Source organism: Melozone crissalis, unplaced genomic scaffold (assembly GCF_028551555.1).
Source record: "Melozone crissalis strain CALT ecotype California unplaced genomic scaffold, PUWL_Pcris_2 ptg000013l_1, whole genome shotgun sequence".
NCBI lineage: Eukaryota > Metazoa > Chordata > Aves > Passeriformes > Passerellidae > Melozone > Melozone crissalis.
This window is the reverse complement of record NW_026535791.1, coordinates 42,190,870-42,216,058: the sequence shown is the minus strand read 5'-3', so window position 1 is coordinate 42,216,058 and position 25,189 is coordinate 42,190,870. Positions and strand designations below refer to the sequence as shown.

The 25,189-nt window shown below is 42.6% G+C and overlaps 1 protein-coding gene across 1 annotated transcript; it reads left to right on the top strand.

The window, feature by feature from the left end:
- Positions 1-737: 737 nt before the first annotated feature.
- Positions 738-7,123, top strand: LOC128934391 (regucalcin-like). Its single transcript, XM_054271944.1, has 6 exons — positions 738-903; positions 1,349-1,531; positions 2,775-2,990; positions 4,443-4,574; positions 5,187-5,341; positions 7,053-7,123. The coding sequence occupies exons 1-6, from the start codon at positions 738-740 to the stop codon at positions 7,101-7,103; spliced, it is 903 nt and encodes a 300-aa protein (XP_054127919.1). The 3' UTR covers positions 7,104-7,123.
- Positions 7,124-25,189: the final 18,066 nt, after the last annotated feature.

The following is a 25,189-nucleotide window of genomic DNA, read 5'->3' as shown; positions in this document are numbered from 1 at the left end:
GCACATGGAATGGGAACTTCACTCGTGGCTTTGGCCCCCCAAGCAGCAGCTGGGGTAATTGCACCCCACAGCTTGGCATTGGGTAAAATTTGGAGTGTGCAGCAGGGGTTGGAGATGAAGCTGGGGCACTGAGAGGGCTGATGAAGAGGAAATGCTTAGAGGGAAAACAAAGCAGTAGAATTTCAAAGGCAGGAGCCTTCCTCAGTATTTGCATTTTCTCATTGTCTGGTGTGGGAACAGGCATTTGTTGTGCAGTGGCTTCTGTGGCAAAGTGGAGTGGGTGCTGTGGGTGTGTAAATGTCTTCCTGTGGAGGAAATCAATTCACTTGTGTTAGTAGGGCAGAGCCTTGATTTTCCACAAAAAGATTGATCCACCACTCATTGGTGCTGCTGCCTTCTGATCCCTCCCTGTGGTCAAGGGAACCCTTGGGATCATGGATCCCCAGACAGCAGCTTGGTTCCAGCTTAGGGCCAAAGCCCAGCACTCCTGTGCCTGGAGGCAGGTGCCTCATCAGCAGCTGTGGCTTAGGAAAGTTTTGGTAGAGAGGAGCTTTGGCACCTCAAGGTCAGTTCCAGCCATGAGGCCATGGAAATGTCATAAGAACCTCCTAAATTACTTTGTCATGTGGCATTTGGAGTGCTTTGCTATTTACAACCTCTGCTTTTCAACATTGTAGGCATGGAAATATTCACATGACAGCTTTTAAATACATCCATTATTAACTTCCCCTCAGACCATGTCTTCCTCCATCAAAATCGAGTCTGTTGTGAAGGAGAAGAACCGGATGGGAGAGTGCCCAGTCTGGGAGGAAAGGGAGAATGCACTTGTCTACGTGGACATCAACTCACAGAAAGTTTGCCGCTGGAGCCCGGTCACCAATGAGGTGCAGAGTGTGTCTGTGGGTAAGAGTCCACACTCACTGCTTCATCCTGGGACTCTGTCTGTCCCATCCACCCCTCCTGGTAGGGTAGGGTCCTGCAGGTTGGTGGTTTCTCATGGGATCACATTGCCTGTCTTCTCACAATGTGTTGCTGAGCACAGTGTGGCCTAAGCCAGCCAAGTAGAGTGCACATGTTGCCCCTGATAAGTCTAAGACGGAATGCATGCTTCATTTGGGACCTGCAGAGGAAAAGGTACAGTCCTAATGGCTCTGCCCTCCTAGAAGGTGGAAAAATCCATGGAACACAGAGCCAGTGAGATGTGCTAACAATCCCAGGGGAGAAGGATCTCAGCATCAGCTCAGCCTTCCCTGGCCAGGGATGTCCCGGTGAAGCCCAGATGCCCTCAGTGAGGGCTGAGTGATGGCCCCAGAGCTGCCCTTCATCTTCTGCTCCCTCTCCCTCACAGATGCCCGTGTCAGCTCAGTGGCTCTGCGGCAGTGTGGGGGCTATGTCATCACCCTGGGCACCAGGTTTGCCTTCCTGGACTGGGACACCCAGGAGGTCACCACCATCCTCGAGCTCGAGCAGGATAAACCCAACAACAGGTTCAATGATGGGAAAGTGGATCCAAAGGGGAGGTTTTTTGCTGGTAAGTTCCTGGCAGAAATTTCCCCTGGAGCAAAGGGAACTAATTATAGTGTATTTTATATAAGGCATTTTTATTTATTCCCTGTCTTGTGAATGCTCTGCTTGGTTACTGCCCAGTGGAGGAGGACAGGGTACCCTGCATCTTCTGACCTAGATGAGGACAGATGCTGCTGACAGGGGCCATCTGACAGAAAGGCTCCCCTACTTGGTGGAAGGTGTTTTTCAAACAACTACCTTCATGGAAAAGCCGGTGAAGGGCTCATGTAGGTAGGATTTTTTTTCTGGAAATGTAGAGAAGGATGCAGCTTCTAGAGCAGAATATGAGCTGCAGCTTGCACCCATTTTGTGCAGCCTCTCTTGGTTAGCCTGTGAAAAACAAGGATATGGGGGGGAGATTCTCAGCCTCCTGAAGGCAAGAAGGAGGTTTAGATTGTACATTGTGTGAAAGGTCTTCACCCACAGGGTGGTCAGGCACTGGAACAAGCTCCCCAGGGAAGAAGTGATGGCACAAAGCCTGATGGAGTTCAAGAATTGTTTGAACAATGCTCTCAGGCACATGGTGTGCACCTGTATTTTAATGGTCACAGCCCATTTAAATTATGAAAGTAGCCTACAAAGAGCAACAACAAAAACAACATATGATTGATGCCTGTCTGCATCTCAACTTCTGCTGTGAGCAAAAACTCAACCCCCTGGGGCATGTCCTGGTGGTCCTTTGGGTCTTTGATGTCTATGACTTAAACCTCATGGCAATGCAGCATCATCCTTTCATTGGCCAGGTTCTGCTCTGTAGGAGGCAGCTGCCCTTGATCTGCTCCTTTTGCTCTTCCTCATCAATCTGACAGGACCTATTAGTCCCTTTCACCATAGGATTGCAGAACTGTAGAATCATAGAATGATGTGGGTTGGAAGGGACCCTTAAGACCATGTAGTTCCAACCTCCCTGTTGTGGGCAGAGACACCTTCCACTAGATCAGGTCGCTCAAAGCTCCATCCAACCTGGCCTTGAACACTTCCAAGGCATGGGATATCCACAACTTCTCTTGGCAACCTGTTCCTGTACCTCACTACCCTCACAAGAAAGATTTTCTTCCTAAAAATATTTTCTTTTTAGGAAGAATCACAGGAGAATCACAGTCCTGTGATTCTCCCTAGAACCTCTTGGTAACACTTAGAGGAGGTTTTTGATCAAACATGAGGAGCAAGCTTCTACTTTCTAACCAGTGCTCCCACTTCCATTTCAGGCACGATGGCTGAAGAGACGGCGCCAGGAGTACGAGCGAGGCGGCAAGGAGCTCTCTATACCCTCTTCCCTGACCACTCAGTAATAAAACAGCTAGACCAGCTGGACATCTCCAATGGTCTGGATTGGTCCCTGGACCACAGAACCTTCTTCCACATCGACAGCCTGTCATACGCTGTCCATGCCTTCAGCTACGATGTGCACACTGGAAAGATTGGTACGCATGTTTTAAATTTGGTGATGATTAGTGCCACTGCTTTATCTGCAGCAAGACCTGGGCCTGTGAGATGCAGGGCATGTTTATTTGACAGATTTCATATCTTCTGGTTACAGCTTGTCAGCTGGCTGACTGTGATATTCCCCAAATTTACTCAGCAGGCGTATTTGGTGAACAAACTTCTGACAGTGTTTCAGCTTTCTTTCATCTGGAGAGATGGCTCTTCCTTAGACCAGTTCAAGGAGTTGCAGGGGAGAAGCCTTTAACACTGCAGAATGAGAAAGAGCTTTTGGGACGGTATTTATTCTTGAGTGCCATCTACTGGAATTCCTTTGATTGTACTATCTCCATAAATACAAGTGGAGAACGTGCATGTATGTATTTCACAGAAAGGTTTTCAGAGGATCAAGCTGCCATTGTGATAGAGTTTTCCCAACAAAATTTCTGAAATTAAGATGTTTTCAAATTTAACTTAAATTCATTCTATGGATAAACATTTTCTATTGTATCTGCAAGGAACTAAATTTAAGTATAAGCAAAATGGATCTAACCTCATTTCAAAACTCTTTGAAATATTTTCATGCTGTATCAAGCTGATATACTCCACAGGAATTTAAATGTCTGAACTGCCTTTGTACTTTAAAGAGGGCAGACTTTGGGTAATCATAGATGAAAATCACACAAAATAATTGCATTCACTCAGATTTAATTTTGTTGAGAACATCTCTTTCTACAGATTTTAGGATATAAGATTTCAAAAGAGGATATAATGCAACATTTCCCCCTGCAAATGTAAAAAAGTAACATTTGAGTTTCCTAGGCTTGGCTTTATGTCCACAGCTGTCTATTCTTGGGTAGTGTAATGACCAGAAGGTGCTGGGTGGGTCAGAGCAGGTGGTTCATGACCCATGGGCCCTGCTCCATGAACCTGACTGCTCACCAACATATCTGCACTGCATCCCTGACCATGAGCTGGTGTCCAGGTTTAATCAAAACTACTTGCTTGGTTTGCCATTAAAAAGTAAATTTTTTGATCTTTTGCTAGGAGAGATTGCTTATCACCAATGTTTAAATGCAGGTAATTATTTATGTGACATGACCAATAAAGGTCCGGGAAAAGTTACTGCACTTGCAGCGGTTGTGTTGTGGCAGGCAGCAGGTGGGTTAACAAGAGAGATGGGGGCATTTTGTTCTCTTCTCTTGGTAAAATAACAGGAGCACTAATTTGGTACAATCCCAGACTGAAATGTCTGTGCTGGGGACTCGTCTCTGCCAGGCTGGATTAGGCTTTTAACACATCTGCAAATGCTGGTGTGATGTACGTTTTGCAGCATGTCTTTCTCACAGAAAATGAACGCAGCTTTTTGCAAGGGCATGGAAGAGGTTAGCCTGGGATCTGATACACAATGGGTAGCAGCCCACATAACATCAGCTTTGTAACTCTTCCTGCAGCCTGCCCCAAGCTTTTGTACCATCTGGAAAAGGAGGAGCAGATGCCTGACGGGATGTGCATAGACGCAGAAGGGAAGCTCTGGGTGGCCTGTATTGATGGCGGCAGAGTCATTCGCATTGACCCGGAGACAGGTAAGGCCTCCACCAGTTTGTGCATGTACATGTGAGGGGAATGGCAGCAGGGGGAATGGTTTGAAGGGGAGATAAGGTGAAAAGAATTGGCCATTTCTGCCCCATGGGTTGCCAGGAGCATGGCTGGCTCAGGCTGTGATCATGTAAAGAGTGCAGCTCCTTGTGCTGCCTCCAGTGTCAGGTACCCCTGCCCCATCCTTGGCTGATGAAATGCACACTCTTCTTAATAGTACCACTATCAAAACCCCCCCACAAAATGCTGCATATAACATTTCTCAGTGTTGAAATGTTTAACTGGAAAATGCTTTAAGGAACAACATCCATCCCAAGCCAGGTGTCCCTGCCCTTCCTGACCTCACACACAGTACTGCTTTGTTTAGAGAAAAGGAAATGAAGCCTTGCAGATGCGGGGGAGAGCCTGAAAAATAGTTAGAGATGAGGCAGATGAAATAATTTGGTTTCCCCACAAACTGTCCTTTAGGATGTGGTCTCTGTCTGAAAGGGAGGTGCCTTCTGAGTAATGTCACATCTGTGCCATGTGTACTAATAGTATTCATAATTACATGCTTCCTAAAAAACGAACATTAAAAAACAATTGCACATTTTTCCCAGGAAAAAGAATCCAAACTGTGAGGCTGCCTACTCCAAGGATTACCTCTTGCTGCTTTGGTGGAAAAGACTACTCAGAAATGTATGTGACCTCTGCATATGATGGACTGGACGAGGCCACCTTAGCCAAGGAACCTCATGCAGGAGAGATTTTCAAGGTGAGCAGATTTTATTTCTTTCTTTGTGTACATCAGACCTGCCAAGCCTCATGTTCTGGGAGTGAGGTGTCCCCGGCTGCCTTTGCTCATCCCACTCACCTCATGATCTGCTCCAGGTGCATGGCTTGTCTCCCAGTCAGGCCCAGCTGCTTTTGCAGAACTGCTCATGCAATTGGAAGGAAGACTTGGAGAAATTACAAGTTATAGTGTTGATATCTGGGTTGTCCAAAGTTGACTGGTCAAGATCTGGAGGCAGTGAGTGGGTATGGATCTGCCATATGGATAGTGTGTTCTGTAATACACTGCAAGGAATTGCTTTTGTCTCTTACTATAATTTAATCCCTTTTGCAAATTTCATTCTCTTACTTCTCAGTTTTTAATTGTGCCAGGAAATCTAAATGCTTACAGAACATATTTCTCCTTTAAAAATTAAATGTTTAAATTTACTAGGCAAAATTTTGCGTCTCAGTCTGAAAACTTTTAGGATTTCTTTTTGTCTGTTAAAAAATGTGAGGATTTGAAGGAATTTTGAATGAGCTAGAAATGGGATTTCTGAGTTGTTTTAGATAATGTGATTTATTTTTTTAATCTTCTATATAGGTAGAAAGGGTGAGTTTGGTTCACATCTTCACCACATGGTTTAGAAGGTCATGAGACTTTTAGTTATAAGATCTTCTAAGGATTTATTAACTAGTAAAACACTGTTAACAAGGATATTTATGTTTTTGATTTAATCTTTAAATATTTCTTCTTATGGATTCATGTTACAGTGTAAGCTTTCTTAGGTAATCATGTTTTAATATACAAATCTATAATACTGTATTTTAAAATTCGAAACTTTCCTCTACTTAGTTTAATGTGTCTCTACTTTAAACTATAAATCCACATTCTCACTTCTAGCACTAAAGTTTGGAAACCTTTTCTAAGGTCTCAAAGCAAATTCTGTGTTTATTTCTAAGCTTTGCCTTACAGGCCTAAAGTTCTGAGAATTCCCTGCATTTCAGATTCCAACAAAAAACGATTGCTACTTTTTAGAAAATATTTTTGTCTGGGGCTCTTGAGTCTGGAACTTGTTTCTCTCTTCATTTTTTCCCACTCCATTAGCAAAAAGGACATCAGGAGAATAATATGCAGTTCTTACTCAGCAATTGCCATCAATCCAGACCAAACTCTTTTATCAGTTTGGCCACAGGATGAAGACATGTTACAGGAGGGATGGAAATCTCTTCTGGGATCTGGGACACTCCTGTTGAAAAGCAGTGCTTAGAGCAGATATCTCATGGCTGAGAACTGATATATTCAAGCATCACAGTTTTAGAAGCCCACAGGAGGATTAAATAAGCATCTTTTTGGTTTTGTTCTCAGGTTCTCCAGTTCCACAAGGGAATTGGTGTTTTCCAAACTCACATTGTCTTACATGGGCAAAGCATGTTAAAAATTACTATGAATTGTTTTGAAGATAAGGACTACATACAAAGGCCACAGATAACATTTCAATTAGCAAAATTATTGAGTAGTGCTTGATAATCTTAGTGATCTTAAGGAGTTTGGAAGAACTCCAAGCCATGACTCCTTTTGGGCTCCTCTTGAAGCAGGGGACCCTCCATGTAGTAGTCTGCTGCTATGGCATTTGCTCTACAATGTTTGAATGTTTTAATTATATTATCTGTTTCCTTTCTTTTATCTTTTAATCTTTATTTTTTTAAAACAGATAACAGGCCTGGGTGTGAAAGGGATCCCACAGAATTTCTATGCTGCTTGAACCTTGACACTAAACAGCAAAGAAGAAACGCTCCCATCCAGTAGTAAATCTGACTGGAAGAAGTCAAATGAACTACAGAATTTATTTGTGTGAAGAGTTCCAAGCCCACATTTGTGAGTGTGCTTGTTTGGAGTTGAAGATATTTCTCCTTGTGTGGGCCTGTGGCTTGATGCAATAGGTTAGAGGGGTAAAGTTAATCTGTGTTACACCTTGGTAGCTTTTGTGACTTTCCATAAACCTTTAAATGCTCAAGCATAGTTTCACTGAACTTTCTGATGACCAGCTCTGGATTTTCAAGTCTGTGCAGTTCCCAAAGCAGAATCTGACTCCTCATGTTACAGTGACGCACCAGCAACGATATGGCAGATTTTAATAAACATTTCAAAGAGTGATGTCTTGAACTGGACTGTTCCTCTGCTGCAAGATTCCCTTGAGTTTGCTTTTGTTTTTTGCTTTTATTTTTTTTTTCCTTTAATGACCAGACCTATTTGTAGCATCCAGGTTCCATTTTTACATCCTCATTGGCCTTTTTCCAGGCTGTCCTGTCTTTAGGACACCCCTTAGGCTGCTGAAAATAAACTACACAACTACATTTAAAGAAACGCTTACAGATGTTTTTTCCTCTGCATGCAGAGGTTACCTTGAAAGCACTGCCTGACCACACACAGTCAGTGCACACACAGGCTGGGAGCCACCAGGACAGCCTGGAGTACCAAACATGGATGCTTGGTGGAGTTGTGTTGTTATCTTGTTGTTGTATTTCATATTTCTAAAGTCCCATACTGTCACAATCATATTTCTAAAGTCTCATACCTTCTTGGTGATATTTCTTGGGGGCAGTTCTTCACAGCTCTGACTTCTTCTCCTGCTTGTTGCTGCTTCTTAGTCAGGGCTCCTTCCAGGTTCTCCCTGACTAGCCAAGCCCAGCCCCTTTTATCCCAGTTATTTCATTAGCTACAGCTGCAGCCCACTTAAGGACATCACAGCTGCAGCTCATCAAAACAACCGGGGGCTTATCAGGGCAAGGCCTATATACAGATATTCAAATACAATACAGATATTTTACTAAGACTCCTACTATATTTCCCCCTTTTCTTTTTCTTACAGAGACAGGTTTACATATTCTACTTATAATTATACAATACATATATTTTTCCCTTTTTTACAGAAAACATATTTAGATGGACACAATATACTACATATATTCTACCACAGCTCTTGGCTGCACTTATAATTATACAACACATATATTTACCACGATTCAAAGGCCATTTACAACACATACAGCTCCTTGCTCAAAGGCCATATTCTCACACACAACTCCTTGAGATTCAATAGCCATGCTTCTCCACCATTTAGGCTGTCTTATCTTCTGCAACCCTCAGGCTGCCTAATCTCTTCCACACCTCTTGGCTGTCCTATCTTCTATCACATCAGGGTCACCAATTGTTGTTATCTTGTTGTTGTATTTCATATTTCTAAAGTCCCCTACTATCACAATCATTTTTCTGAAGTCCTGTACCTTCTTGGCGATATTTCTCGGGGGCAGTTCTTCACAGCTCTGACTTCTTCTCCTACTTGTTGCTACTTCTTAGTCAGGGCTCCTTCCAGGCTCTCCCTGACTGGCCAAGCCCAGCCCCTTTTATCCCAGTTATTTCATTAGCTACAGCTGCTGCCCAATTAAGGACATCACAGCTGCAGCTCATCAAGAACAACCGGGGCTTATCAGGGCAAGGCCTATATGCAGATATTCAAATACAATACAGATATTTTACTAGGACTCCTACTACAGAGTTGTCCTTTCAGGGGTGATATTTACACACACACACACACACACACACACACACACACACACACACACGAACTTCCCTTTGCTTTACAGCCTTAAAATATCCACGGCCTCACCATCTTGTTCCCCTTTCTTCTGGGGCTCATCTACTCCCATTTCAAGTATTTTTCCCCTTTTTCCCTTTAGATCCTCCCCTCCTTTCTCCTCCAGAAGGCACAACACCAAGGTGTATTTTTATAGGCTGTTTAAATAACGACCGAGCTCTACCCTGGACTCACTGAACCCTGGTGATCCTTTCAGGATCTCAGAATGCTCGAGACCTGCAGACACACAGAGAAATCCAGCCTTTGCATTGAGTTTGCTATCTTTTTGCTGCCTGGAAAGAGACACAGCATTTTAAAATAATACATTTTCAGATCTTTAATGCTGACACTTTGTAATTTTGCAAAGAAGGCAATAATACACATCATTTACCAGACCAGATGTTTCAGTGGCTTCTTCTGAGGTATTTGACCTTTTCACCCCTACTATTCAAAGCCCTCAGACACTATGAGTAGGGAGAAAGTACTCAGTGCCTCATGAGGATAATTTCCCCCAAAAACCCATGCACAGAGGAGCAGGGGAACTGTGGTTAGCCATGCAGAAATATTAAACACAGTTTCCATGGGGCTGTACACAGATTGCCTCTAAAATTAGCTGTTTCCTCCAAACCCAGCATCCCTCTCCTAGCCAGGGGTCCCTCACAACAGTTTTGAAAGAACCAAACTGAGTTGATTTTTTTCCTTTAAAAATACCCATATTGCCCAACTGTCTTATGTGGTAGCCTGCTGACAAGTAGGAGATCTGGTGCTGAGATCTGATCAGGCAGGGGGTGGGTCAAGCCATATGTCCTAGGAAAATGTTGTACCCATTTCAAAGGTGACAGGAGAAGGTTAGGTGGTGTCTCTGACCTCTCAGCAGAACTGGGCCACAGTCCAGAAAGAAATCTGAGATCCAGAGGACCAGGAAGGGAGCTTTATTCCCTAAGTACTATTGAATATACTTGGCCACAAACGGGATTTTCCAAAGTGCATTATTTCAATGCAGTTACCTGAAGTCTGCTCTAAAACCCATGTTAGATGTTTTTCAGACACTTACTGTAGATCATTAGTCAGCACTTTGCTCCTGTGCTGCTTGACCAGATCATTTGTATAACAGGATGAAGGGGCTTGGCCTATCACTCCTACCTTTTACCCTGGAAGGGAGGTGAGTCTCTGGAGCTGCACGGAGACAACTTGATTGAGAAATAAAAGATTCAGCTTATTGTAATGTTTGCTCAACAAATAGGCTGTTGTTTTTCTTCCTAAGTCATAATTCCAGCAGTAATTAAACTGGTGGGGGTTCTTAAGAGCAAAGGTACTAAATGCCCTTTGGCACCATGTCAATGCCAAACTGGTACAAGGAACATGGAATTATGCAAGATTTCCTGTTTACCCCATCTGGAGAGGAATGTGGTGGCAGGGTGTTTGGAGGCAAGTCAAGTGTCCTAACCTTTAATTAAAAAAAATGTAGGAAGTGGATGCAGATACTTCATTTAGCAAAAAATACCCAGTTACTTGCAAAATTGCCTATCTATTAGGTCCTTTGCTCCGCCAGAAAAGCAAAGTAGATAAATTTGAAACAATTTACACTTGAGAAATACTTACCACCCCTGCAATATTTTTTTTTGCTAGAGTTTTCCCAGGCATAGGAAAGCTGGGGTTGCTGGTTTGCTCTTCTCCAGCCACTCCTTCCTCCATTTCTAGAGGGAGACATGGTGCACGCTGCTCTCACATTCCAGGGTCTGGGTGCTTTGGGAAATTTCTCTTTGTAGCACAGCTTCTCAAACCTAAAAAGCTTTGAAGATAGATGAGTTTCTCTCTGCTACCCAAAGGCCCACTACTTTGCTTTTCTTCACATTTCAGAAGTTGCTGTTTGGTGAATTTGCTTTTAAAAGACAGTGCTAATTGGAAACCATGTTGGGGCTGTTCTCCAGCCTCAGTTCACCAAGCAGGTTCACCTCAAGGCAAGGGATGAAGGCATGAAGGAAACAGGTACCGGAGTGGGTTTGTTCCTTTTGTGCATGTAGGGAACAGTATGGTACCCATAGTCCTTGCTGAGGGCACACTCTGAGGTGGTTACTCAGTGGCTGAGTGCTTGGCTGGTGTGGGTTAGCCCTACATAGGGTCAGCCCTACCCCATATGCTCCTGCCCAGGGGAAACCTGCAGAAAACAAACCAGCTAGTCAGCAATATGGCACAGACTGATGGGAGCTGGCTTCCTTTTTAAGGGATTGCTTTGTACATCCTGCCTTTTATAAGTATCTATTATGTTTTATCTATATTTGACCTATACCACACTGGATGACATTAAACTAATAGTATTTTAAGTTAGCAATTCCATGCTTCACCTTGCGAAGGATGTTAAAAGTGTGCTGATGACTGACTGGTTTTGTAAAATTCTCTATCTAACTGCAGCAAAAGTTGGTCTGAGCTCCCTCTTAGTAACCAACATTGGTTAATTTTGTTTTTGAAATGCAGCAAACTGGAATAAAAATATGTAAAGAATTTGGAACTGACAGTGTCTGATTGATACAGGTTGTGATAGGCTGCCTTTGATGCAGCCCAGGACACAGTTGGATTTCTGGGCTGTGAGAACGCATTGCCAGCTCGTGTCCAGCCTCTCATCCACCAGCAGCCTCAAGCCCTTCTTGGCAGGGCTGCTCTTGGTTACTGCACTGTGACTGACCCAGGGTCTTGCAGATAATCTGTGTCAGGAGCAGGAAACCAACGCCATCTCCTCGATGTCAGTTCAGCGATTTACCCACCACAGAATCAGTGAAAAATAAATTAAATTACAGAGTAATCTGAAATTTGGGGAAGCTTTCCAATGACTCTCTGGGGCTTTAAAGAGAGGAGTTACTTCACTTTTGGCATTACATCTGTATAGTTGTGTCCATGCCAAGCACTTATTTTCCACTACAGAAACTGCCTCAAGGCTCAGTGGTTTTTTGTCAGCTCCTCCTCTGCTGATGTACACCAGCCTGACAAAATAGTTGTCTTTCTTTTTTGTATTATAACATTAACACAAAAAACCCACACAAACATTAACAAAAAAACTTTGGGAAATTATTAGGAAAAATTTAGGGTGCTTTGTTTCTTACATGGAGATGAGAGAAGAAATAAGAGATTTTTCAAGCCCTCAGATAAAGAATATGTAAATAAGAAGATGTAAAATCTTTATTAAGGACTTCAATTTTAGTCTTTAACATTGGAAAGATATTTATTTCACCTTCAGTTTCTGCTTTCCTATCAATATCTCTAGTGACAAGAAAGCTTAGAAATAGAATAATGGAAAATTATTTTGTTCTGCAATGGTGCTAGCTTGCTGTTTTCATTTTCTCTTAAAAACCTTTCCCTAATTCTGCTTTGACAAAGGAAGGATAGTGCATGGAGACCTATTTATATACCTCCAGCGCTGGTATCTTCATCCTGGGTGCCTAGTAATTCCCCCAGTAACTCTCTATATACAAGTAAATAAATAAATAAATTTTAAATAATAAATAAATAAATAAGTTCCCTTCCTAGATGTAGGAGAAATGTTAGATGCTTTGAAGGCCTCCAGTGGGAAATATACTCCAACTGAAATAAATTTTAAGATTTTATAATATCAGTAACTAATTGCTTACTTTTGGTAAATTGGAGGTTTTTTGGACATTCAAAACACCTTCTTCCTTTTATTGCTGGCTCATTTACTTGAGGAAGACTGGTCCAACAGGTAAATGCTTAACCATTAGACACAACCAATTCCCCAAATCCCAAATAAAACAAGGGCAGCATTCTTTGCATGTGGGCCAGCTCCTTTATTTTTACATATCTGTGTGGTATACAAACCATATTTATCACATACGTTTGACCATCTCTATTAAAATCAACTTGGCATTGATCATTGGCCAAAGATCTCTTGTAATTGTTTCTGGTTATGCAAAATTTCATTCTTTTTAGGTTACAAGACCAGACAGGTCAATGACTCAAGGTAGCAAAGACTCAAGTAATGCTGGAAGGTATAAGTTCAAACCATTCTTATGTGCCTTAGAGGCAGAACTCTGAGATCAGCGTACAATAGTCAGAAAGATTGGAGAAAATATTTATTTATATAGTTTTTAATACTAGCCAGACAAGAAGATTTTCCAGTGATACATTGCCTGAGGATAATAATCCCTAGACAGTGCTAAAATATTCCTTCATTCTGTACTGCATGTACGACCTGTGTACTGAATGTTTGTGTTATCTGTGATACAAGAACCAGGTCTGGGGAACAATAAGACTTTAGTGGACATTTTATGTCTTTTTTAAAAGAAAAAAGTTCTAACTGCCACCTCTGCTAAGTTTTGCACCTGTTGACCCACCTCGGTCCAAACTGGATTAAATTATCTAACCAACGTAGCCCCACATTTCTCTTCACAGAGAAAAGCAATGCACAGTCCTTCCCAAGAATATTTCTGGGATTCACATTCTCTGAACCTCAGAGCCTCCTCTATGGACATTTGGCCTGTGTGCTGGTACACGACAAATATAATATCACAATATGACTATTTTATTCTTATGATGTATTTTTATGAACTATAAAAAACTCCATACTTGTTTAAATTAAATGGAGTTTGCATTTAGTGTTATAGAATTGCCTTACTTTTACATTGAGTGCACATGTATCCATATAAATTTTTAACATTCTTTCTGCTCATAGCACTGAAAGTAGCATAATTACATAGATTTCGTATATTTGGGGAATTTTATATAAAGAAATGTCATATTTTTAAGGGAATGTCCAGCTGTGTTGGAAAAAGCATGCTTTTAATGCAAGAGGTCTCCTCAGTATTCTCCCTTCCCTGTGATTCAGCGATGTTACAATGACTTTAAACAGGACATTCATGAGCAGCCAGCAGCCTGGCATACTCCTAGACCCACTGATTTCCAGCGCTCAGACCCTTCAACCCTGTAGGCAAACCCCAGACTGATTGGAGACAAGCGCATGGGCTGTCTAGACATATTCACTCTCTGATGCCACATCAGTAGCACATTAAATGACCTTACTTGCAAGATCTCATATGCCCTGGGTTGTGCTGTGTTATGACTGAAGCTATCTTGAAATTTACCTTTGTGTTCTTATCAAACAAAACATGTGCTAGCCATAAATCTTGCAAAATTTGGCTTTTGAATGCAAGATAGACCTTTAAATTGCATCTTATTCCCAAGGTTTGTAGCATAAACAGAAAAGAACTGTGGAGGGAAAAAAGATTGTTATATGTTGCACAAGGTTACTGGGGATAATGAAAAATATCTGCTGGGAAAGAAATATAGTAGATTGCTTGGAAAATTTTTTATTTAATCTGGAAAGTAAAGGAGAGATTTTTGTGTATTCATTGACAATTGTGAGGAATGGATGAGAATTTGAGGCTGGAAATTCCATTGAAGAGTGGCCATTAGGAAACAGATTCATGATTATTCCAGTACAAGATGGAGGAATAGCAGCTGAGTGACACAAGGTAGACTTCAATAAAAGCTGTTGAAGGGTTAGTGCTTTACAAAAAATACACACAATAACACAATATCCATCCACAGGCATATACTACCCCACTGGGAAAAAAGAGAGAAAGTGCTGTAAGAGATCAGCTTGATTAAAGCATAAACTGTCCATGAACCTTAAACACAAGAAAGGATCAAGCTGGAAGCAGAAACTAGGTCAGACTACTGAGGATAAATGATAAATATAACATGAAGATAGAGGAACAAACTTTTAAAAAATAAAAGTTCAAAACAAGATGCGTCTGCCAAGAGGTATAATAATATAATTTTAGAAGTGCAGTTGTAACAGAGGGAAGGTGAAGACAAGGATGGATTAGTCAGCTGTTCAGAAGAGAGAAAAAGATATTTCTAGATGATACTCAGATGGTAAAATTCTGTAAGAACATTTTTTTGTCTGTGTTTAGAAGAATGATCAATTCCAATTGAAGGATATTATAGTCCATACCGGTGATATAAGTAAAGATGTTAATTTATAATGGGAAAAGAAAAATTTAGAGTTTTTCAAGTCAGCAAGGGATTATGAGTTTCTTCATGAAGATATTGAAGAACTTCATGAGGAATATTGGATAATAATGTTTTACCTCAGAACATGAACATGTTATTGGCAGGTAATGTCTTGAAAGGTTCAGGAAGAAAAAGATAGCAATTGTCTTTAAACAAGGAGAAAGGAAGATTAGGGTATGATTCAGCTACTAGCTTAATTTCTGTATTCAGAAAATGTTTAAAAAACTGGCAAAACAAATTATTTGTTGGTACTGAAAGAAAACAAGGATGTCAACAGCAGCCAATAAAAATGTTCAAATATATATAATTTCTTCCTACAGCAGAACTGGATCTGAAAACTGTGCCATGCCACATCAGCAAGGCAGCCACCTCTTTATTCTGCCATGGACCTGTTCATCCCCAGCAGGCACCATTTGAAAGAGCTGCAGATTAAATTTGTCTAGGATTGTAGCTTGTTTGAGCTGCGTAAAGCATCACTTTATTGAGTTTGTTTGTGTAGTGTGCTGCAGTATTGACAACCTGAAAGTCAAAGAAACAGTTGGTGTTGATGTTGTGTTCTCCTCCTCCACCAGAACAAGACTCATGCAAGCTGTAAATGGGTGGGTGGGTTTTGGGATACCTCCCAAATGCTTTGCCAGATTCTGCACAGCAGGGAACAGGCAGACTCACTTTGGCTTTAAAAATGAGTACTATGGACACACTTGTCTGTGCTATCTTGTATATTTGCTGGCCTTGAACATTTTGGCATCTGGAATTGTGTCTTCCAGTTTGGGATCTCTCAATACTTTGCAGACACTACTCCTGGGGTGACTACCCACCGCAGTGTGCTCTTGTTGCCTCTGCCAGTCTTCAGCCTGGGCCAGAGCTCTTTTCACTGGAAGACACAATTCCAAATCTCAATAACCTTCAATAAAAGGTTATTGCTTTGAAACCAACGAATTCTTCACTATGTGGTCAAGAGAAAGGCAGTTTTAGGATGTAACTCAGCAAACTGATTTTAGAGGCTGATAAAGTGCACACTTTTGATTAATTACTCCCTTTGATTGCAAAAGGAGTCTTAGCTGTGTAGTGCATCAGTAGATGTCTCTGCTGCAGGTATCTGTGAAGCTTATTGAGCTGAATCCCCCTTCTGTGTTCTGGTGACCTGGACTTGTCCCTCAGATGTTGGTAGCACTGGTCAAAAGGTCAAAATGTTACCTGGGAGGTCACTGAGTGCTGTCACAGGCTTGTGCCTTTGGGTGGTGAGGCTGTGTAATGGCAGAGGTCACTTCTACCTTCCCAGTGCCTGGATGGCTTCTCCAAACTCTATTCTCAAAGGAAATTTATGTAGTTTGGCACAGGAATCATCTCTGTTAAGGGTGATGGAGCCTGGCATTGCTCAATTTGTTTCCCCTCATTTGATAAGAGCTTCCTTTTTCACAATTAATAACCCTCTCTGCAGCTTGTTATGTCCATTACCCTGCTGGTATGAGAGTGGGGTGTAAAGGATACCATGGACACTTGATAAGAGAATCATTAAAGGATTTGGGTTGAAAAGGACCTTAAAGATCATCTAGTTCCACCTCCTCTGCCATGAGAAGGGACAATTCCCAGTAGACCAGGTACTCCAAGCCCTACCCAGCCTGGCCTTGAACACTGCAAGGGATGGGGCAACCACAATTTATCACAGAACCATAGAATGTTAAAGGTTGAAAGGAATAAAAATCATCTAATCTGACCCCATCCTGCCATGGGCAGGGACACCTTCTACTAGACCAGGTTGCCCAAGGCCTTATTCAACCTAGACTTGGGCCCTGACAGTGTTGGGGCATTCACAGCCTCTCTGGGCAACCTGTTCCAGTGTCTCACCACACTCATGATAAAGAATTCCTTCTTGATATCATCACAACTTCCCTGAGCAAACTGTACAGATACACAAGGGCCATCTTCCTGGAAGAGCTGGAGAGACATCAGCATTATCATCTCGTACAGATACACAAGGGCCATCTTCCTGGAAGAGCTGGAGAGACATCAGCATTATCATCTCAGCGCTCGTGGGTAACTGATGCACACACCAGACTGTTTAAGAACTCTTTAGCAGATTTGAAGAGCCCCAGCAGAGCCCCATCTGCTGCCTCCTACTCCACTAACACCTAGTGGGTTTTGGTGACATGAGGTCTGCAGTACCTGGAATTAGTGGGAGTAACTGCTGAGAGAGGGGAAGGTAAATGTCAGAGCCCAGGAAAGCTGATAGCAAGCCCTTCAGACCCCATCCTTCCTGCTTGGGTTCTGCTGGTCTTGCTGCACTCTCTCACTCTCTGCCAATGCCAATGAGGTCTGTTTGCATCCACTTTCACAAGAGTGAGTGGGAGTAACGTGAGTCAGCGCCTTACCACTTCTTCAGTGTAGGTGCTCTCTGCTTGGCATGCAGGCATCAAAGCTGCCAGGGTGGTTTTAGGGTGGCTATCCTAGGAATTTGCTCTAGGTTTTCCATAAGAAGCAGGTCACTGAGAACAAGTTGCTATTTTCTACAATCTGTCAGTAGAGACTTCCTAATAGGGCAGACAGCAAAATTCCTGTTTAACAATTGGTTTTTATCCATTTCAACCACTCATTTCCATGAACAGTTGATTTGATGCAAAGACAGGGTGAACTGTAGTTTGTAAGGGGTATCTCCTGTCATGTTAGTGACTTTTCTTGTAATTAAAACCACAAAGGGTAATTTTATAAACTCTTCATTTATTTTCAGCATCTGCTTTAAATGTTTGTGTAGTTGAGGGGTGATGGAGAAACGGATGTCAGTAAGTGCTAGATTCATATAAGTTCTTTCTTTTTTTTGAAGTAGGGGATTTTTGTTGTTCATTCTTCCTCTATCATAATTCTCAGGATGAGCTGGTGACTAGGATGATTCCTCTCCAAACATGTTACTTATAAATATTTTTAAAATCACTTCCCCCTTAAAAAAGATTCACAATCTGCAAGTTGAACTTCTTTTTACCAGATAAGATAAAAGAGGTTGAGTACGGTGATGCACTGACCTCTGCTGGTATCATGCTTTCTTACTGAAACTCCTTTTAAAGGCTGAATTTGATACTCCAGAAAATAGATGATACATCTGAAACAAGACCTGAGGTAGAATCAGTTCATGATAAAGCCACATTCTAATGCTACATTAAATCTAGCACTGTGACTTTTCAACCAATCCACAGTTCTTGGGCATAATGACACATGGTATTGATTTCCTACAGAAACCCTCAATCTTATGTTTTAAATATGCTTTTGTACCAGCAGGCTCAGAGTTGGACCAAGTTTTGGCTGTCTGTCCTTCTGGTGCTGGGATGTAAAGAAAAAGTGTGTGCCATGTCTCTGTCAGACGCTTTGGCTCGTGATGAACTGTGTGCCCCTGCCTGACTCCAGCCTGCTCTGTGCTGCCACATCACCCTGAGCCAACAGGAGCCACCAGGCACATCTGTTCATGCACTGCTGGCTGTGTCAGCGACCTTCTCTGCAAGCCCTGAAGCAACTGTGACCAAGCAGCTCCATCAGAGCTGTCTCTCTCCTGGAGATGGGGTGCTAGCTGCCAGAAGCATCAAAGGAAGCTGGTGGAGAGAAATGGCAATTTCAAGGCTGTTGTCCCTCTGATTTTAGTTGGGGATGGAATGACTTACTCTCTAGAAATTGCTCTCTACTGTAGTCCCTGCTCCGTGGCTCTGATCCTTCTCTGATGGGAATGACTTCCAGGTGCAAGCCAGGTTTGGTTCAGATGAAACTCCAGACAATACAAAGAGCTGATGGGTAAAGCAATCAAAATGCTGCTAAGGAGCATAATCCTCTCAGGAGGCTGAAGACTGTGTGCAGACAGGACACGACAGTGGGACATGATTATGTGAACCACGGGTTGTCCTAGTACAAGGAGCTTTCCTTTTCTGTTTGCCCACACAAGGATTAAATACCTCAGAATTTACTGTCTAGGAGATATCTGTACTCCTTTCCCGTCCCCTGGGGGCACCTGCACAACTTGTGTGTATTTAAGAAATTCCCTAGAGACTTCTAGGCTTACTGAATAACTGTAGGAAAATCCATATTTTGTTAGTACTCCTGTCAGTCTGCACACATTTCAAGTGAAGCTGTGCCTGTTGCCTGTGGGCTAACCTTTGGAGATAAGTTTTAAAGTAGAGTGGAGAAAGAAGTGTGTAAAGTAGAGTGGAGAAGAAACAAGTTCCCCAGCCCTTGTTTCTTATATGGTGAGCAAAATGGTTGGGTTTTGTTTTGGAAGGTGCCCTGCCTGATTGAGCTGAGAGGGACAGGAATATGAAGGGACATGCCTGCTCAGGCACTGCTCAAAGTGTAGGCTGAGCCTCAGCTGCTCTGTCAGAATATGAGTCATGTTTTTATTTGTGTTTTTCTGAGCCTGAATTGAGAAAGCTTGTACAAGAAATTTTACAGCCCTTGACATCACTCTGCACTTTTGCAAGACAATAGCCTGACATTTTGCCCTAGGTGTTGGATTAAATAGTAACTGGAGATTGTGCAAATACTTCTCTTAGCCACAATTATCATGCCAAGGTCTTGTGCAAGCTGGGCACTTCTGCGGCTGGGGTGGTTACTCTAACATGTGACTTTAAGATAGCAGCTCTGTCTGCATCACTGTTGGTTGGCTTTTCTTTGAAAACACTGGTAGAAAGCCCACACAGGGTGACCTGAGGGAAGAACCACATCCTGACCACCAATGCTTGCCATCAGAGTGAACCTGGGTGGTACACAGAGCCCATGCTGAGCAAAGGTAAGCTGCAAGCACACCATTCTCCTGCTGTACACCAGCGTTCTGACACAAGGATATCACTGGTTTTGGTTCTCTAGGGTGTCACACTCCCATAAGCAAGGCAATGAAAAAGAACACAGACCTCTGCATAAATGTGCTTGCACAATTGTATCCTATATGTCCTTTACATTACCCTCTCCTAAACTCTGTCTGTGAGAGCAAAGGGAGTTGAGACCGTAAGAGCAAACAAACTTGCATTTCTCAACCTCGTGCTAATAGCTGCAAGCCTGAAATCATTTGGGGATTTTTTGCTTACACAACAGCTGAGGTCTGTTGGGTGAAGAGTGAGTTTCACATGTTTTGATGCCTTATGAATATGGTCTCAGAAAATTTTTTATCCTTTTAGGACCATTGTTTTCCCCTTCACCCAGCCCTGCAGTGATTTATTAGCTTTAACTAAATAATCTCGCAATCTCTTTTCAAGCTGCAATAGTAGGAATGTGGCACCAGCACTTTCTCAGCAGTTCACCTAGTGAGTAAAATATGAATGCAGAGACAGCAGAACTGTGTTCCCCTTTTAGCTGCCCACTTGCTCTCCAGCTACTAACTTTTGGCTCTTGCATGGTGGTATCTTGTGATCTCTTTTCCTCACAGTTGCCTTACAGTGCTAATGTGAGCCACCGTGGGTGACAGTTTCAAATTTATCATACTTCCTCTCACAGGCAAAAAAAAAAAAAAAAATCAGTGTCTTTGGCTGCCTCTGTCCTGAGGTTCTTCTCTTGTGGTTGTCCAAACTGGGGGGACCTGCTCAAGCCCCTTGTACAGAAATGAGAAGCACAGAGGTTTGTGTGCATGAGACAGGTGTGGAACACTCCCTGTTGTGCTCCTCAGCTCCAGGGCTGAGAGACAGCTCCGTGCCCCAAGCGGTAGGCATGGTCCTTGCAGAGCACAGGACCCAGTGGGAGAAAGCAGGCTTGGAAAGGAGCAACCTGACATGTATGAGGCTGAGCTTTCTGCATCCCTTGGTTGACTGTGTTAAGGAAAGCAGGTGTTTTAAAATGTGACTGAGTTTCCTTGCTGAGATGATCATCAATGAAAAGGAAAGGGACAAGCAGCAGGAAGAAAAGGGGGGTTGGAGACTATGGTCATACTACTGAAAAAGTAAGGGCACCTGAAATGTGAGTCTTTAGTAATGTGGTGTCCTTAGGAAGGGTGTAGAAATCAACCAGAAAGCTTTGGTAGCAGTAAGTCTTTGAGCCAGTCTGAAGAGGGTTAGATGATGGGCATGCTAGATGTGCTCCTTTCCCCCTGTTGACTTTAGAGGCTTGTTAGCTTGTATCCAGAAGCAGCTGGCTGGGAAGAAAGAGAAGATATGATGGGGGTAGAAGCAGGTGTATGACAGTGTGGCTGCGTACACCCTACCTGCTAGAAAGAAACCCCAACTAAAAAATCATGTTAGTCTGGCTAACTGTGTGTCCCATGAGGCTAGGACTGTTTGATTCTGTGTTAGAGTGCCTCCTTCTAATTCTGTTTTTCTGGTCGCATCTCCTGGCCTGAAACCAGAGCACTGCTGGGGCTGCAAGAGCCCTTGCAGGGGTCTCCTTTTCAACCTTTTGCCAAAGCCAAGCATTTCTGGGATGGGATGGGATGGGATGGGATGGGATGGGCTGCTCAGGGCTTGGTTCACTTGGTGCTGCAGCACAACTACACGAGGAGATGCAGCAGGGTTTTAGATGTAAAGGCCCACAGATGTTTAAAGGTGAATCACCAGGACCCTCTTAGACCGGGTACCAGCAGCAAGTGCACCCTACAGTGTACAGCCCTCTGCAAGGGTGTCAGCCCCCTCTACCCATGGCAGTAGGAAGAAAGTGCAAAAAATCCCCTTTCTTGAACCTTCTGCCATCTTGGTCTGTGCATGTGGCACTTGGGGACATGGTTTAGAGGTAAACATGGTATTGCTGGGCTAAAGGCTTGGCTCAATGACCTTAGAGGTCACTTCCTCAACCTTAATGATTTTAGGATTCTATGTGACCTCCACAAGACACAAGCAATGCCCATTCCTTTTCATTTTGCTTAAAACCCAAGGGTTGGTTAGTCAGGTTATCAGAACATTGAAGAGAGGCTGTTTTCAAGAACCTCATGGTACAGTTGATAAGATTTTGCATCAATTCAGAATGTGATTTAAAAAGTGCTGTGGGTAAGAAAGTAGGAAGAAAAACTGTACCAGATTAGGCAACTGCATAAATTATTTCCTTAAAAAAAAATTCCCTTCTACTTATAAAAATCCCAAGCCCAAACCTAACAAGGAAAAAAACCATACCAAAAAAGAAACAACTCTCCTAGGTGCCAGGTTCTATTTCCTATAAACCATCAATTGTTTGGTTTTGTGTTAACCTCCTTTCCCCACTAGTTGAGCCCTGACCTTCCTTTCTATTTGGTGCAGAGACTGAAAATATGGGTCAAACCCTGTAGGTTGATACAAAGTTTTGTCTACATCTGAGGACCTGAGGACCATTTCAGGATCAGAAATGGTTCAAATGCATTTACAACAATGGCTGAACTTTTAGTTGATGGTTCTTATCACACCCATGAACTTAGTGAAATTCTTTAATCTTTCTAGCCCAGCTGTTCATATAAAAAAGTCAATAAGTGCAACAATGAGCAATGGGTGTGACATCATGTTCTTCACTTGTAACCAGGGAACAGGAAAAACTTGCATTTCAACTTGCCACAAATGTACTTCCTTCCTGTAGCTTCTAACATGTGTGCTGTAAAAAAATGTGTTTATACGCTCCTGTAAGGGAGATTTATTACTCAGCTTCATTAACATAAATTGATAAGTTGCCCCTGCCATGACAGGTAAAATAGATATGGAGGTATATTACTGAAAGAAAAAAAATTCCAGTTTTGTTTTTACAGAAAAACCTGTCGATCACGAACACTCTAATCCATGGAAAAGCCAATTGTGAAAACAGTCTTCACACTTAAGTGTTGTGTAGGATTTATTTTTTTTTATAACAGGTGGTGTATTTTTTCCCTGGTAAGGCATGGTGTGGTTACAAGAGTCTCACTGCATTTGCAGTCCAAGAGAAAGAAAATTGCCATGGAAAATGAAACATGAAACAACAACTAAAGTCATGTAAGGTTTGGTCACTGCTAGAGCTTCTCTGTGTCTTTCTTTCATGCAGACAACTGCTGAGCTTCCAGTGCATTGGAATGGCTTCTTACCCCTTCTTTTAGTGGAAGGTGGTTTGTTAACATTTTGGAGCTTGATAAATCTGCTTTTATGGCCAGACAACATTGGAGGCTGCGTGTTCCACACAGTGATAGCAACATCCTCTAACTAAAAATGCTATGTGACAACTTGAAGGGTACTTAGTATACTATTATAGAGTTTTAACATGGGCATATTTAGTGTATGTCTGAATACTGATTACTTAGCTCAGGCACAAAAACCCCACAACACAAACTGTAGGTGGGAAAAGTTAACTGAAATGTTTGTACAAACCCTTCCAGCAAAACTGCTGTCCTGGGTGTGCAGGAGTGGGACTACCCCGGGAGCTGCAGCCCTTGTGCAATTTTTCACCTCCACATTCCTGACACAAGTACCAGTGGAAAACAATCTACCAATGGACAGTGGGATTTAGGAGATGTGGATAGGAAAACAAAAAAGGGCCAGTAATATGTATCAAGCAGTTTATAAATGACTATGCTATTAATTACTGCCCTGTGGTAGTATGGGAGGTCAACATGGTGCTTTGTTACCCTGCAATAAAATAAGCAAATGTAACAAGAGATGAAGTACTTTCTTAGGTTATCTGTCCCCTTGGGAAACCTATATCATTTTTCTGTTGTAGATTTTACCATCTAATATTAGCAAAGTTTGACCCAGACTGACATCCTGAGCTCAGCTTCTACCAGCCCTGCATCTAAATCCTCTGCCATGGATGACTGGTGCTGTTTGCAGAGTGAAGTTCTGTTGGAGGATGAACATTTACCGCAGATCACTGCAGGTCATACCTGCACTGCCTGAGACATCCATCCTGGCCTGCTTTTGCTATTGTGCCCCAATAGGTGCGAAATGCAGGCAGAGACCAAAAAGCAGCACAAAGTCCATGAAACTGCAAAAGATGTAGTTCTGCAGGGCACAGAACAGGACTGGCTCTGCACTGAGGATGCAGTTTATCTGATCTGTATCAGCTTGTGAGTCATCTTTGTTGCTGAAGCATGGACTGTAAAAGGTCTTGCTCCATGGCAGGTTATGGGTGACAGTGCAAATCAGCAATACATGGGAGAAGAAGAACTCACCAGCTTTAGAAGAATATTCAGTTATTTCCCAGCAATCCATTATCAACTCAAGGTCACCAAGGCTTAACCAACATGAGAACCACAGGAGTTAAAGTCTGGATGGCTTAAAGACCCAGACACTGTTACCTCCAACCTTTGCCCAGTACTGGACATTTGTCCTGAAGGACCCAGGAGCCTAATCTTCACAGCTGACAACAGAAGGGAAGTGGGATGCTATTTATGGTGCTGAAGGACACATGACTCACTCCCTCAGCTTCATCAAAGTGATGAATTTAAGCACAAAAAGAGTCTTTCCTCCTCCTCCCCATCGGGTGCCACCAAGTTGGAAGCTGCACACAGGAAAGACACGGACAGGGAACAGTGTCTTGATGGTCCTGCTTTCCCAGGGCAATGCTTCAGCTTCATCCTGCCCAGGCAGCTGCATCTGATGCTGAACTGAGAGCTGCCTTTGTGGATGCAAAGTGAGCCCATAGTCTCTTCAGCTTCTCCAGGGATTGGGACATCAGAGTAGAGGGCTTTGCTTGTGGCCTGTTCCAATTAGGAAAAAAAGACAGAGATTCATGCAGGACAGGGGATTCCCACAGGTTTGAAGGGTTAGATAACAAACTAATGGCAAAGGGGGGAATGAGGAGGTTTCCTTTCTACCTGTAACTTGAAATCCTTTCTAGTGGATGACAATGCATTTAATTTTTTGTTTCTCCCTAGGTTCTCTGTAAGGTTCTAGCAACAAAGCCCAGTTCTCTTCTTGTTCATGTTTTCTCAGATGCTGGGTCTGAGGAGAGAGTTTTGTTTATCTCCCCTTAAGTTTCTCTTCCTAGTAGGACATTACGAGCAGCTCTCCTGCGCATGTTGGAAGAGCTAAACACTGTTAGTGCCAGACATGATGTTAGCTGGCTGTATATACATACAAAAATACCAAAAGTATTTTAGGGCATTTTAACTCTTCTTGTCAATAATGGTGTAGTTAAGCTGAAATTAAAATCTCACTTTCTTCTGTTTGAGAGGAAGATTATTTTGCCTGCACCTTGATCCATGCCCACTGAAGCCTCTCTTATAATGGTGGGAATGGATCAAAATGGAAGAATTTGAGGATATTTTTCCCCCACGTTTTAAACATTTCAATTAAAATTTTCACTAATAA

Excerpts from the sequence above, each read along its gene's own strand:
- LOC128934391 (XM_054271944.1), top strand. The coding sequence starts at position 738 with ATGTCTTCCTCCATCAAAATCGAGTCTGTTGTGAAGGAGAAGAACCGG. Across the intron at positions 904-1,348 it reads GGTGCAGAGTGTGTCTGTGG|ATGCCCGTGTCAGCTCAGTG; the intron begins GTAAGAGTCCAC and ends TCTCCCTCACAG. Across the intron at positions 4,575-5,186 it reads TCGCATTGACCCGGAGACAG|GAAAAAGAATCCAAACTGTG; the intron begins GTAAGGCCTCCA and ends CATTTTTCCCAG.